General features: G+C 35.2%; 2 protein-coding genes across 2 annotated transcripts; one reads left to right on the plus strand and one right to left on the minus strand.

Moving 5' to 3' along the window:
• The first annotated feature begins 4,883 nt into the window (after window positions 1–4,883).
• Window positions 4,884–8,836, plus strand: LOC11421756 (desmethyl-deoxy-podophyllotoxin synthase). Its single transcript, XM_003600271.4, has 2 exons — window positions 4,884–6,301; window positions 7,688–8,836. Exons 1-2 carry the CDS (start codon window positions 5,399–5,401, stop codon window positions 8,303–8,305), a joined length of 1,521 nt encoding a protein of 506 aa, XP_003600319.1. The 5' UTR covers window positions 4,884–5,398; the 3' UTR covers window positions 8,306–8,836.
• Window positions 8,837–9,261: 425 nt separating this feature from the next.
• On the minus strand, window positions 9,262–10,678 carry LOC11425273 (cytochrome P450 71D10). The gene has a single exon (XM_039831215.1). It carries the CDS (start codon window positions 10,640–10,642, stop codon window positions 9,971–9,973), a length of 672 nt encoding a protein of 223 aa, XP_039687149.1. The 5' UTR covers window positions 10,643–10,678; the 3' UTR covers window positions 9,262–9,970.
• Between the last annotated feature and the right edge of the window lie 5,054 nt (window positions 10,679–15,732).

The following is a 15,732-nucleotide window of genomic DNA, read 5'->3' on the forward strand; positions in this document are numbered from 1 at the left end:
AAATTTCAATATATATTAATCTTTTCCACAATTTTTTTAAATATTTCCAGATTTTTTTTATAATTTTTTCATTATTTTTTATTTTACCAGATTTTTTAATCATTATTAATTTTTCCATTTTTTTTTTATTTTTCAGTATTTTTATTAGTTTTTTTCGTTTTTTAGTTTTTTTTTTATTTTTATTTTAAAAAAATCACAAATGCCACGTGGCGTTCATTTACACGCGTGGCATGAAAAAAAATTGACACGTCACTGCCACGTAGAAGATTTTGCTGACCATTGGGGTGAGGGGCCAATCCTAAAGAATCTTCATTTTTTAAGGGTGGAATTTAAAAAAAAATTTTACAGGGGCTAAAACCAAAAGTGCACTATATTACAGGGGTCAAAAACACTATTAACCCCTATTTTTATTTTGTTTCTAGTTAATGTACTGATGGTGTTTATGCATGCAAATGTCAACCGAAAAAGAAAAAAAAAATGTAATCGGAATCCATAAAAACAAGTAATCTAAACTCCATGAAAATCTGATAGGAGAATATATATTTTCTTAAGCTAGTTACAAAACTACCCTTCTATTTAAAATTAATTAGAATATAAACAAAAGGGTATTTTAATAAAATATAAGTGGATGTAACTTGCTAACTTGCACCTTAGTGTTTTTCGATAAGTGTAAGTTAACAGCCCCATATATATATATATATTACTATTAAAATGCGCAAAACAAATGAAAAAAAGTATACAAACCCCATTTTCAACAAATGCTACCTTCTTTGTCAAAAAAAAAAAAAAAAAAAAAACAGATGCTACCTTCTTTTCTATCAACTCACTTTCATGAAAACAGCAATAATAAAGACATAATGATCATAATGATTAGGTTGCAAAATGTTAAATGGTGCCGTGCGCGCCCTCAATTAACTGGCTTTTGTTGTGGTACCCATTAACAAATATTCAATTGCGAAAATCTTTGATCTACGTTTGCTCCATTAACAAATATAATTGTGAACAAAAAGCTATAATGGACTGCTCATCTTTCGTTAATGATTATAAAACTAAATTCATTAAAGTTTTAGATGTGGAATGGGAATATAAACTATACAAGCACATGTCTCTCACATTCTTCTTTATCATCTTGGAGGGTTTTGAAAAGGCTGGTATACACGATATCACATGAAGCGCTAGTGTCGATCAGAATTTTGCGAACATCGAAGTTTTTCATGTATGTCTAAACGAGTAGAGGAATGGCAAAGTTTGGCGCTCCTCCAGGTAGCTTGTCATCATAAAACGTGAGTGGTGGTCGCCCAACAGCTCGAGCAGAGGTGACAACCATTTGGTTGATGTTCAGCAGCACTTCAAACCTTCTTTTGATCGTCCCCATCGTGGAAAATCCTACCCTCTTCCTATGATTACACTAGAAGATGGAACTTGTTCTCAGGTGCAGGAGTAAGGGCTTACCTCGATGTTTTCAGGGAAGTGAGGCAAATTTTCTAGTCGATCCACTACCATTACAATCGTTAGATTTTTGTCATCACACTCTACAATTGCTTCAGTTGTTTCCCCTTCTAGTGGGGGCATTCTTGGTGAATTGCCTCAACTTTCCTCGTTGTATGAGGATTTCAATAGCATCCTTGAGGTGAATGCACTCGTCATTTGTGTGTCCATGACACTTGTGGAAACAATATTATAAGCTCTACTCTGCACATGCCTTCGATGTAGTGGTCTTTGGGTACTTGATTCCCGCTTCCTTCATATTTGCGAAAACGATCTCAGCAAGTTTTTTCTCCCTCGACACCGCGAGGAATGTGTACTCAGCAAAACGACCAACAAGTTCTTTTCCTTCTCGAATTGGTTTGCCTTCCTTTTTCTTATCCTGGAGGGGCTTTTTGAAAGCGTCAACATGAGGATCTTCCTTCCTTTTTTTTTTTTATTTAGGTTGTCAGCGTACAACTTTTCCTCGTACCTGATATAAGTTTTAGCTACCCTCAGAAATTCGTCGAGGGACAACACCTTGTCGATCTTCACGACCTTCTTAATATCAAATTTTGGTCGAAGCCCCTTTTTGATCAGGTACTTCTTCATCTTTTTGTGCACTCCCCGTACTTGTATGGCTTTCTTGTTGAACCTTTCGATGTATTCTCGAAGAGGTTCGTTTTTGCCTTTCACTATGGCCTCGAGGGAAGTAACCGTTTGTGATTGGGTCCTTGACAATGTGAAGTGTGTAGTGAACTTTGGTAAAGTTCAACCTAGGAGTCGATGTATTTTGTCTTGAGATTCTTGTACCATGTTATAGCTCCTTGTCTGAAAGTTAGCACAAACATCTTACACTTGACAAATCCTCGAACATTCCTATAGTTGAGGACAACCCCAATATGCTCGTTTGGATTTGACGTTCAATCATAGGTATCCATCTGGGGGATTTCTCCAATCTAGTGGGGATTCAAGCTTCCCTTATCCTTCGAGTGAACTGGTCGTATGTTGTACGATCATCAGAGTAAGATGAAGATCGTGAGCGTCTGGCACGCCTTTTCAAGTATGGCAACCTTGAAGACCTTCTATTGTTGCTCAGGGAGGGGATCTGTACCTCTCCGGGGGTCATCTCCTTCCTCTTTTACTAGATTGGGGTGAAGGAGGGCGAACAGGTTGCCTGAAAGTTGGTGACCTAACTCCTGTATATCGAGAACGAGGAAGGAGCCTCACAGAGAAGAACTCGCGGCTGCAAAATTTGGCAATTGGGCTCCTCCTTCTAGCTTTCAATGGGGGATGGGGGATGGAGTCGAAGTCTGACCGTCGCGTTGAGGGTGGTGGATTTCGCTATGGATTTGAGATGTAGAACCGTTAGCTATTTTAATGAGTGTTTTGAGATTTGTGTATAGTTTCTTCTTTAGGAAAAAAGAAGGGGATGTCTATCTTCCCACAAACGATGCAACTAATCCTACCTGATAAGATGAATGACGTCCGATGCAGTGGTTTTGAATGCTTGTGAGTTCTTGGAATGGCAGAGGAGTGTGTGCATGCAGACACTCTGACGCTTAAGTCAGTAAAGAGCAAGGAAGTGCGGTTAGTGTTGAAATGAATTGTACCTTTGATGACTGATTGAAGTCCCCTTATATAGTAAGGAGATGTAGGAACCTTTGTGAATGACACACTTGTGCTTGACAGTTACGGATCCTCACAAATCGTGGTCGTCGAGTGAGGCCTTTTTGGGCATGTGGGTGACGTGCTAATTCAGTCTTGAATTGGCCACCTGTAGTGTTGTGAGGAGTAGATGGTCCAATGTTGTATTGGGTCTTTATTGAAAATGGGCTCAGCCATTTGCTCGATCCTGAACAATAGAGGTGATAAATTTTTAAGCAAGGGATTGAAATTTCTACACAAAAGAACTAAATTGGAGTGTGTTGAAAGAGTGTGTTTGAGAGTTTGTCCTTAGCATTTCTCAAGAACTAATTGCTCACTAAATTAATGAAAGTAACATGGAAAATGTGGTAACCCCACACAATGGAAGGGGCAAACTAACAGGTTTATTGACTCGATTTGCGCCAAAATAATTAAAATAGCCATTATAGACGATGGAATAAGAGAATTAGCTAGACAAAATATGGGAAATGTGTGAAAAAATGATTAAAACATATCTTAATCTTATATGGAACCACAAATAGGAAAAAATCATAAGTGTCGTGCTCTTAAGTTATTGTTGCCGAATCATCTTAATCAAGTAGACAATTCATAACCAATTTTAGCTTTTAACATTACATGTCATTTATCAATGTTAAAAAGAAAAAAATTAAAACAGCTTCAATTTCCAAATCATCTCTACAAAATACAAAATTTTTCCCCAATCATGCTTTAAGAATTACAAGTCATCTTGATATTTGAAAAAAAATTAGTTAAAAAAGAATTGTATTCTTGACACATAAGCTATGATTTTGAATTTTCAAAATCTCCCACCATTAAAATGGGAAATCCATTAAAATAGTATATATGTTTTGCCAAAAAGGGAATTTACATTTCAAATAAATGGTTTGCATTTCATTTACATTTTGGATTTAATTTTTTATTGTTAAAAGTGAGTGCTCACTATCTGTTTGAGAAAATGTCTCAATATGTATTAAGTAGGATTCTTCTTGCTTCAATTATATTCCTATTTGTGTTTCATTAATTGAGATTCTAAATTATGTTTTTCTCTAATATTACTTGGCAGGCTCATAGCGTTGTTGATGAAGGTTAGGAATGAGGTAAGTCTTTTGATCAGTTGCCGACAAAATGTTCGTCTATATTTGATAACAAAAAAGCTGTGAATTGCAATTGTAGGAGCTATGGGTTGAATCATTCATTCTCAAGGTATCTTGACAGCAAAAGAAACAACAAACGGTATGTGTTTCTTATTGTTTTATTTTGTTACATATCAGATAAGAAATGGTAGCAACATAAATTCAGTGTTGGTTTATGGTCATGATACTTGCTAACTCCACAACTTGCATTAAAGAAGAATGACACTGTTATGTGAGTTTTCATATTGGAAGTTTTTGAGAAATCTGATTTTCAAATCAGTCTTGGAAAAAATTCCTTTAATGTAGGTTTATTTCCATCCATCAATGGTGTATTAATAATATTAATTAGGTTGAGTGAAAAATTGTTATTGTGAAAGAAGCAATTAAGTGTTGATAATAGAAAGTGCATCAAATTTCAAATTTCCTCTGTACCATAATTTTAATATTTGGTTTCAAATTTCTCCCAACACAGGTTAAAATTTGAATTTTTTTTTGCCTAATTTTTTAGTTTTTATTAGGACCAAAATCTGCATTTTGTGCCATAAAAGGGTAGTTTTGGGTTGTTGCAAATTGCACCTGATAAAAGCGCTGGAGCCTTTGTTAATTTTGTGTTGTACACCTCATTTTCTAAGGCACAATGGTGAATATGTGTACAAGGTCTCTCCTATATTATTAGTTCTGCGCATTTTAATAACGAAAATTCTACCATGCCGTAGTCGAAACAGCGGATTTAAATCCGTCGGCTTCACTGACCAATAGGAAGAGAGTTTAACCAAGGGTTTCACAAGTCAACTTATGTGAAGGGAAAAGAAGAAAACAATAAAAAATAGTGAGAAAAAAATTGGAATTGTAATGGAAGCAAGCAACACATGGTGTATTTTTTTAATGGAAGTATAACATTGTTTTTCATTTTTATTTGTCAATGTCTTTACTTATTCAAATGTACCAACGTCATTTACATGGTTGAGGGATTATCAAATCCCTTTAACACATGGTCAACGGTTCAATATCATGCTAGTGCATATATAAGATTACTTGTTTGTTAGGAGTGTTTAATATTATATCTACTTATATGTAGTAACTTCTACTAAAGCCTTAAAATAACTTGAGTTGAGTTCATTTCCAAAGTAAGCATGGGGTTTGAGTTTAGTAATATTCTCATATCAACTATCCTTGGTTTCCTCTTGTTCATGGTAATCAAATTTATTTGGAGATCAAAAACTAAGAAAACAACCTACAAACTGCCACCAGGACCAAGAAAACTTCCTCTCATAGGCAATATCCACCAACTTGGAACCTTACCTCATCAAGCCCTAGCAAAATTAGCACAAGAATATGGATCTCTAATGCATATGCAGCTTGGTGAGCTTTCTTGCATAGTTGTTTCATCTCAAGAAATGGCAAAAGAGATAATGAAAACACATGATCTCAACTTTGCAAATAGGCCTCCACTTCTTTCAGCAGAAATAGTCACTTATGGATATAAAGGAATGACTTTTTCTCCACATGGTTCCTATTGGAGGCAGATGAGAAAAATTTGTACTATGGAGCTACTATCACAAAATCGAGTCGAGTCTTTTAGATTACAAAGGGAAGAAGAATTGGCAAATTTTGTCAAAGATATAAATTCAAGTGAAGGGTCACCTATAAATCTTAGTGAGAAGCTTGATTCATTGGCATATGGGTTAACATCAAGGACAGCTTTTGGTGCAAATGTTGAAGATGAAGATAAAGAAAAATATAGGAAAATTATAAAGGATGTTTTAAAGGTGGCTGGAGGGTTTTCGCTTGCGGATTTGTATCCTTCAATTAGAATTCTTCAAGTTCTTACAGGATTAAGGCAAAGAATTGAGAAGCTCCATGGTGAAACGGATAAGATACTAGAGAACATTGTAAGAAGTCATAGAAAAAAGAATCTGGAGACAAAGGCTAAGGAAGAAAAATGGGAGGATCTAGTTGATGTTCTTTTGAAGCTGCAAACCAATAGTGATCTGGAGCATCCCATATCAAATAACGTTCTCAAAGCAACAATTTCGGTTAGTACTATTTTAAAGTATTTATATTTATATTTTTAAAATGGAAAATGTTCATACTGTTGGTAATTGTTAGTATTAGGTTGGGAGTGAGAATTGAACCCTCCTTAGACATCCATTAAGGTGCACACACGGTAAAACACAAAACAATAGAGAAATTGAAGGCGATGTAAACCATACAAGTAAAAGTAGCGGTTAATTTGAAGCGAAATTTTTTATTCGACAGCGGTAATACCGACGATGTGGGTGCTGGGCACTAAATTACCAACACAAAAATAAATTAAGCTTAATATGGATGAGGATGTTGTGTTCCAAGTGTGGTAACACTATATGCGATAGGATTAGAAATGAAAATATTAGAGAGAGTTTGAGTAGCACCTATAGTCGAAAAAGATGGTAGAAACTAGACTTAGGTTGTTTGGACATGGAGACCTGTGAATTATGCAGTAAGAAAAGTAGATCAGATGGAGGGGAGTTAAATCACTAGATGTAGGGGAAGATATAGAAAAACCATAAGAGAAGCTATAAAGAAGGATATAGGCACCAAGATAATATTATCGGACACTATGTACCTATGCAAGCAGAGTTGACCCTACAGGTGACCCAAAGGCCAAGTTCAATTGCGACAAGAAAGTTGGCCAAGTGCTTGACACTGGACGAGATGAACACATTGAAAGCAGGTCTCGGTAAAGTTCCATTAGCCACGTCTCATAAAGAATTGGTTCATCTAACCTTATTCGAGGATGAGTCATGAGATACAATGCGCTTTGACTAAGTCCCTAGATGAAACAAATGTGCCTTTGACCTCGGTCTAGAGTAGTGGGAACCCCATGATCCTTCAACTCCTCCACTTTCGGCTCTCCACTCTTCATTTAATCCTCATCTCCCCACTCCTACAACCAACTCTATAAATAAGAGGTTACATCCCTCCATGATGGAAGAATTTCTTCCATCCCCACTTCACAGTTTTAAAAAAAGAACTACGCAGCTCTGATTCTCTAACCACTTAGGGATATCTTGTACCGGGGATCCTTCCTTGTCGAGCTATAATAAAAATACCCCGACCTTATGGTACACTGCTGACAAGGTCTGTTTCAGCCTGAAGGCCTTTCACCGCCATGGGAGAGGGGGTTGTAGGTTCTGTACTGGCCTCTAGTACAATATACATATTAATGAGTTGGAGAAAAACATTTTTTTTTAATATAACACTATGGTGTCGTTAAATTCATGTATCCGACCCGACTTAGTTAGATAAAACTTGGTGGTTGTTGACTGTTGTTAGACTAGACATGATTCCCCCAACTAAACTCAAAGTTAATTCAACAACAAACATTATTGTAATTATGAAAAATAGATATTTAGCAATAATTGTGCCATGTTGTTTATTAGGATATCTTCGGTGCTGGAAGCGACACGACATTCACAACTCTAGAATGGGCAATGTCAGAATTGATTAAAAATCCACAGGTAATGAAGAAAGCGCAAGCTGAAGTAAGAAGTGTCTATAATGAAAAAGGGTATGTGGATGAAGCAAGTCTCCACAAACTCAAATACTTAAAATCAGTTATTACAGAAACATTGCGTCTACATGCACCGATTCCATTGTTACTTCCAAGGCAATGCAGTGAAAAATGTGAAATTAATGGATATGAAATACCTGCAAAAAGCAAGGTCATTGTTAATGCCTGGTCAATATGTAGAGATTCAAGATATTGGATTGAGGCGGAGAAATTTTTTCCTGAAAGATTCATCGATAGTTCAGTTGATTACAAAGGTGTGGATTTTCAGTTTATACCATTTGGTGCTGGGAGAAGGATGTGTCCTGGCATGACATCCGGTATTGCAAGCTTGGAAATCTCACTTGCAAATTTGCTTTTCCATTTTGATTGGAGGATGCCTAATGGGAACAACGCTGATGACCTAGACATGGATGAATCCTTTGGATTGGCTGTTAGAAGAAAACATGATTTACGGTTGGTTCCTACTGCTTATCATTCCTCAGGTTAAGATAATAACGTCGGTAAAAATTATTAATAATGTTAATTTTCTTTGTTGAATATGGTATACTTTGATGGCATATTCTCTTGTGCTCCTTGTACATATATAGTGAATGTAATAATTTGCTATTCTGTCATTGTCAATAAAGTCTGGATACTCCAAAATAGAAGAAGTATCCGTGTTGGACACGTATCGATTAAGAAATATGAGTTTGTCTAATATGGATTTAAGTAATTTTCATAGTCATAGAGCACATGCAATTCTTGAAAGGCAATTGGATTTTCTCTTGTGCGAAGAGCAGCTGAAACTCCTAACAGACATGTCTCAGTATTATCAACGTAACTAACAAGGTCATATCCAACGAGCAATGGATTGAATTTCACTTTCCATGTCGGATAGTTTGTGCCATTGAGTTTGAAAGATGAACGATTGTTAATGGTTACAAGAACTATTTGAAAGGTGGTGGTGGAATGTAATTCGACATACAAGTCTGTAAAAGGATCAATTTATCTGTTAAGAAAATGCTCTGATTACCATGAAGCAACTTCAAAATGTGCTGATAATAACTTGTATTTGATTGTAAAGGAGCTGTCAATAAATAGCTCAATTCGTTACAAGCAAATAAGACCTAACACTAGAACAAAGGAGGTGATATGATCTCCTCATAGCTTCTGGAGAATTCAAATATATACATGATAGAATCTCCACAAGCAAATTAAAGTCGTATGAGGTTTGAGCATGACAGTCAAACGTTTGGAAGGATTGTTTTTAAATCGTGCAAAATTGTGCAACGACAACCTATAAAGTAGCTAGCGTCTATGCTTTGCACATTAACTTAGGTCTTACTAAACGGACCCTCTATCTATGGCTCTTTCAACAGGTCTTGAACGGATCTATTCTAAAGCACTATAAACGGAGCTTCTCCGTAAATGTTGAAGTTGATGAAATTTTTTAAGAGAATATTGAGAAACTATTTGGCATCAATCAAGATGAACACAAGCCGAAATGCCATTGAAAACAATACTTCATTTTTATATCCTCTCTGTTGAGAATAGTTATATATAGGCCTAACTTCCAAATTGAAGTTTTTATATTTTCTTTGTGAGAGTTAACATGGAATAGTTATGAACTTATGAGCTTATTTTTATATCCTCTCTTGTTGAGAGTAATCATTTGAGAAAACATTGTATTCAAACACAAACTTGATCTTGCATTAAATTTTGTTTTACAAATGTATTTTCTCTTATTGCACCTTGATTATCATAGCTCACTTGCTCACAAAACCATAAATTAAGATCGGAATCGGATATGATAATTTATTCTATGATGTCTCTCCTATCGTTACCCTCAAATGAGCCATATAAGATTTGGTGTTTATTAAGCAAACACCACTTTTAGGATGTCCTTAGAAATGACATAAGGATGGAAATGGAGTAAATTCTAAACTTGTTTAAGAAATTCATCGAAGGTATTGAAAACCACATATAACTATGGCAGAAAGGCAAATCATTACATTAGATGCCTACATTTTGAGAGCATTCTTAGGTATTTTTAACAAATAATAACAACCAGTGGTATAATTCACAGGGACTCAACACAAGAGCTTCTTCCATTAAAGAACTCTTAAATAGGAACTTTAACACTGCTATTACAATTTTCTTTGAGAATATTTCCTTAAGAGTGATAAGTGGTAGGAACCAACCACAAATCATGTTTTCTTCTAACAGCCAAACCAAAAGATTCAATCATGTCAAGTTCATCAGCATTGTTCCCATTAGGCATCTTCCAATCAAAATGGAAAAGCAAATTCGCAAGCGAGATTTCTATGTTAGCAATACCAAATATTATTCCAGGACATATCCTTCTCCCAGCACCAAATGGTATAAACTCAAAATCCACACCTTTGTAATCAACTGAACAATCAATTAATCTTTCAGGATAAAATTTCTCTGCTTCAATCCAATATCTTGAATCTCTACATATTGAACATGAATTAACAATGACCTTGCTTTTTGCAGGTATTTCATATCCATTAATTTCACATTTTTCACTGCATTGCCTTGGAAGTAGCAATGGACTTGGTGCGTGTAAACGGAATGTTTCTTTGATAATTGATTTCAAGTATTTGAGCTTGTGAAGACTTGATTCATCGACATACCCTTTTTCTTTGTAGACACTTCTTACTTCAGCTTGTGCTTTCTCCATCACTTGAGGGTTTTTAATCAATTCTGACATTGCCCACTCTAAAGTTGTGAATGTGGTTTGGCTTCCAGCACTAAGATGATCATATCCTGATAGAGAATATGGCATAAATTTATCTGTAACATACTTTATTGGTTTATACATGTTTTCTATTACAGCAAATACATAATTTTTTTTTAGTTCCGGTAAAAACATTCTTTTGTCGTTTTAGTCCTTGCAAAGATATAACGTTTTGCTTTTGATCTTTCTTGTTTTATTTTGTTCCATGCAAAATAAATTCATATTAGAGTTATTCTCTGTAATATGAAGAATATTTTGGTTTTAATCATTTCAATTAAAGAATAAAATGAATATTACATGAACCAATTTTATTTTGAACATATTTTCCAGAAGCTAAAAGGAAACATCAAAATAAAAAGTGGTATGTGCAAGGATTTAAACTAGATTTTTGTAAATTACCTCTTTAGCCATTTCTTGAGATGAAACAACTATGCAAGAAATTTCACCAAGCCGCATATGCATAAGAGGTCCATATTGTTGTGCTAATTTTGCTAGGGATTGATGAGGTAATGCTTCTAGTTGGTGGATGTTCCCTATGAGAGGAAGTTTTCTTGGTCCTGGTGGCAATTTGGAGTTTGTTTGTTTAGTTTTAGATCTCCCAATAATTTTGATTACTATGAACAATAGGATAAAAGGCTTGATCCAATAATCATTTGGGTCGTCCAACACCAAGGCCCATTAGGTACATGGCAAGATGACTCAATAAAGGTTGAAGTTATGGTCCATCGAGGTGACCACGTCGTCGGGCCAAGTGATACAACACAGAATCTGACCTCATGCACCACATAAAATGTAGCACCTTGGAGCGGTAAACAAGATAAGATGGCAAGTTTTGCGATATACTAGCTAGGAACGACCTTGTTCCACTTGACACAATTTAACACTTATAGTGGATCTAAGCTTTGTTAAATTGATGGCAAATATCAGATTTTGGACTAATGAGTGGTTTGGGAGACCATTGATTCAATTGTTGAACATTCCTTGGAATTTGGCTTGAACTTTGGATTCTAAAGCTCAAGAGATGATGAATGATGGAAGTGTCATGGTTCTCTTAATTATGCAACATAGTTTCCCTGTAATTTCTCATCAAATTGATAATGTTATCATTCTGATAGAAGACCAAATAAGTTGTTTGATCTGGAAACATAATATTGATGGTTCTCTTAATGATAAATTCGCTTTCTTGCATCTCAAGCAACATGCCAATCCAGTTAACTCGGAAAAACTATCTGGCAAAATTACATTCATCCTTCTCACTTAATCATGTTTTGGAGATTCAGTCACAATAGGCTACCCAAAGATGATAATTATTTGGGTAGAGTAGAGGTTATGTTTTTGTATCTCATTGTTGCTTCTGTTAGAATGCTTACGAGACTTCCTCATATATATATATATATATATATATATATATTTGTTGCTCACTTGTCCTTTCTCCACTCAAATATGGGTCTGGTTTTCTCATATGATTGGCTATATCATTGATAGATCCTCTCTCATTTCTACGCTTGTTTCCTGTAAGCATGCTTGGAGTAACCAGGTTCACGATGTCATTCTTACTGCCATTACTCATATCATCTGGCATATCAGATTTAAGAATGGCAAGGCCTACGCTTCTAGAGTCATATCTAAGGTTTTAGCAGCTGTGCAACAATGTAACAAGCTTATGAACTCAACATTTTCTGGTCATTCCTTCTGAGCAAACTATTAGCAGTTAATTTAAAGTGCTTCCTAAACCATGAAAACCTCCGAACATCATAACTTTATTTTTGGATTCCTTCTAACATTTTGGATCAAAGTAAATACATATGGTTCTTCTATGGGGAAACATCTAATGGAAACTTATGGAGCCATCCATCTTTCTAGATTGTAGATCAACTTTTGTCCAAGTTAAGAAAGCCCGTTTTGTATTTGAGACTCATGTGTGGTGGTCGAGTCCCCTTGTTTGTTTGGGTATCGGGTGATTTGTATATGTATTTTGGTGCTGACTTTGTAAATTCTTTGTGGTCTCTTTGGTACACCTTGTGTTGAAGATTGTTAATATATTTCATTTTTGCTTGTTAAGAAAAAAAACTTTTGTCCAATGATTTTCAGTGAATATTGGCACAACAATGCATTCAAAACTGAACTTTTAGCCATAATTCACTATATCAATTATGATAAGAAAGAGTGTTGGAGTAAGCTTTGGATTGAATCAGACTCTCTTCTTGCTCTCATATCTTCTGTAATTGTTAGCCTTTTGCCTTGGAGTATACATAATCAACCCATTGATTCTTCATATATCATCAATCTCATTAGGGTTCATGGTTCCCCAATCTAATTCCCTTCCTTTTTAATAATTAATCAATTAGTTTTATTACTATAAATGACATGGAAAATATGAAACCAACACACATATGTCATATCATTAATAAGAGTGACAAATCATCAAAATTGATGTGGAAATAAAAAATCTAAAATTTCTATTAAGTTAAAATAGGAAGATCAAACATGCATTTAAGTCTTTTTTTTTCAAGAATCCTTAGAGCATCTACAATGGGAGAGTCTTAAATATTTAAGACCTGGTACCTAATAGATGCCCCAATTATGGAAAAAATAATTGAGGGATTTAAAAGATGCAAGGTCTAAATTAAGACCTCATTCTTAAATAGACCCACATCACCTTTTTATTAAAATAATAATTAAAAAGTGTATTAAAATAGATAGTATATTAAATAAATAATATTGGTGGGACCCAATTAGGCCTTTTGCTAGAGGGTCTCCATTGAAGTGGTTGAGTACCTATTAAATACTATTATTAAAAAATTATTAAATAGTGATGTATCAATGTGCGACCCATTTAAGACTTTAAAGATGAGAGTCTCTATTGTGGATGCTCTTAACGGTGCCCTTAATTTGGGCACATGTTAGCATCAACCGTTAAAATAATACAATGTCATTTGTTTTGTAGAATAAATGCCTGATTGCATTGTGGTGATGTAATGCTGTAGAATTACATGATTTTGAATTGCAATCAATGCATAATTATTTGAAATTGTACATATAATAATACTCCAAACCAAGATGTTTGGGCTCCAGTTGTATCCGGAGAATATCGGGTTCGATTCTCAGAGGAACAACGCTAGGCTAGTGCGCATACTTCTACGCATGAGCCGAATTAGTCGTGCACCTTTGATGGGTCGGAAACCAGTGCGAAAGTAGAAGAAAAAAAAAAAATACTCCGGAGTTTATCAATATATTCAGGTCAACTGTGTAATAGATTTTGAATACCAATGAAAGGATTTTGTATTGAGATTTTGTTTTGAATGAAGCATAACTTGTTTGGCTATTCAATCCATGACGAGTGAAACATCCTACCGTCATCTAATGGATCATTGAAACCTTGTTCATTAAGCAATTAATACATGTTAAAAACCACTAGGTTAGAAATATACTATTTAAAAATGAAACAGAAGACTTTAGTGATTGCGAAAGGGAAGAAACGTATATGGCATGGCGGCTTTGGGTTTCTTAATTAAAAAGAAATTGCCATGTCGGAAATGCGAGATAAGTTTTCATTTATTTTGTTTTATTTATTTACAAAACTAAACAGAAATTGATATTTGACAAAAAAAATTAGTTTTTATGCCCTTTAATGAGATGATAAGAAAACTCTTTCAATTTGATCAAAGTTTTGAATTCGAATCGAGCCTTAAAAATACAGCAGTGTTCAATATTTTGAGATTGAGCTTTGCCATTTATTACAGTTGTATCAAACTCGAGCGATTAGTCTCACCATTTTGAGAGTGAGCTTTTGGGGTATGTAGGTACTAAATTTAAAACTTTTTGTTTACTTTTCATCGTATCCATACTTTTAGAGTTTTTTTGATGTTTATTTTGTTTGATTCTGGTGAAGCAATTTGGCACGGCTGAGCAAATGCAATTGAGGATATTAAATGTTGAAAAATCTTGTATGGTAACGGTACCAGCTTGTGAGACAATACTGCTGAAAACGAACCCTTTTTTGCATAAAAATATGTGTGATTACTACTTTTCCTTATTCGCTTGGAAAGGAGATTGGCTCGCCATTCGAGCTAGTGTTTTTGGAAACGTAAGATTCTATCGAATCTCTCTAGGCGATATGACTTGCATGCGAGATGACATAACTTTCGGATTATTGGGGTTCTTGTTTGAAAAATAGATTTTGAGCCTTGAAATTAGTGTAAACCTATTTTCTCAATTTCAATTATTTATATTTTTTGGAAAAGGAGCTAACAAAAAGAAAAGAAAAATAAAAAGTTAAAAACTAGTCTCGGTAATACCTCTTGTCGGGCATCAACCTGCAGCAGCGGAAGCAAACCCTCTAGAGGCTCCAAAAACTCATGCCAAATATCAGAACTTGTAGCTCCTAGTTTAGCAATGAAATCCGCGGACGAATTTGTCTCCCTAACAGAATGCTTTAATTGAACGTTCCAATTCCTTTGCAATAAATCCTGCACATTACTAATAATTGACGCATAATGATGCCAGGGATTCACCATGGTTGAAACTAACTGAACAACCATAGTTGAGTCAGAGTAGCAAATCACATCCTTAAATCCTCTTTCCCAAGTTGCTTTTAATCCATAATACAGAGCTAACAACTCTACATGTATGACTAAGGAAATACCAACATTTCCAGCAAACCCATATAGCCAACTACCATCATTCCTGCGGAGAACGCCACAAAAACCAGATATTTCGGGATTTCCAAAACTGCTGCCAACAACATTCAAGACAAAGGCCATACTCTCCTCTGGATGCCAAGTCACATAACAACCCCTATATCTGTGGATAATGCCGGAGAGAAAACAGAACAAAGAAGGGCTGCCAAATTGTAAATTTTTACCTTCAAGGAAAAAATAGAAATTATCTCATTCTCCATACAAAGTGACTTTCGAGCGCACCAAATCCACCAAAGAGCAGCAGAGAATAAATGATTATATGCGCTAAACGCGCCTTGTCTGAGCCAAGTGACCAGAGAATTCCCCAACTAGAAGTTAATATTGTCAAATCCAAGAGCAAGCCAAAGATGCTTAACAAACGGACAGTCTCGAAGACAGTGCAAGATACTTTCACTACTATTAAGGCACCTCGGGCAGTTATTAGTGTCTAGCATACCTCTGTTATGCAACAACGACCTTGTAGGAGCAGAATGA

Source organism: Medicago truncatula, chromosome 3, assembly GCF_003473485.1.
Source record: "Medicago truncatula cultivar Jemalong A17 chromosome 3, MtrunA17r5.0-ANR, whole genome shotgun sequence".
Lineage (NCBI taxonomy): Eukaryota > Viridiplantae > Streptophyta > Magnoliopsida > Fabales > Fabaceae > Medicago > Medicago truncatula.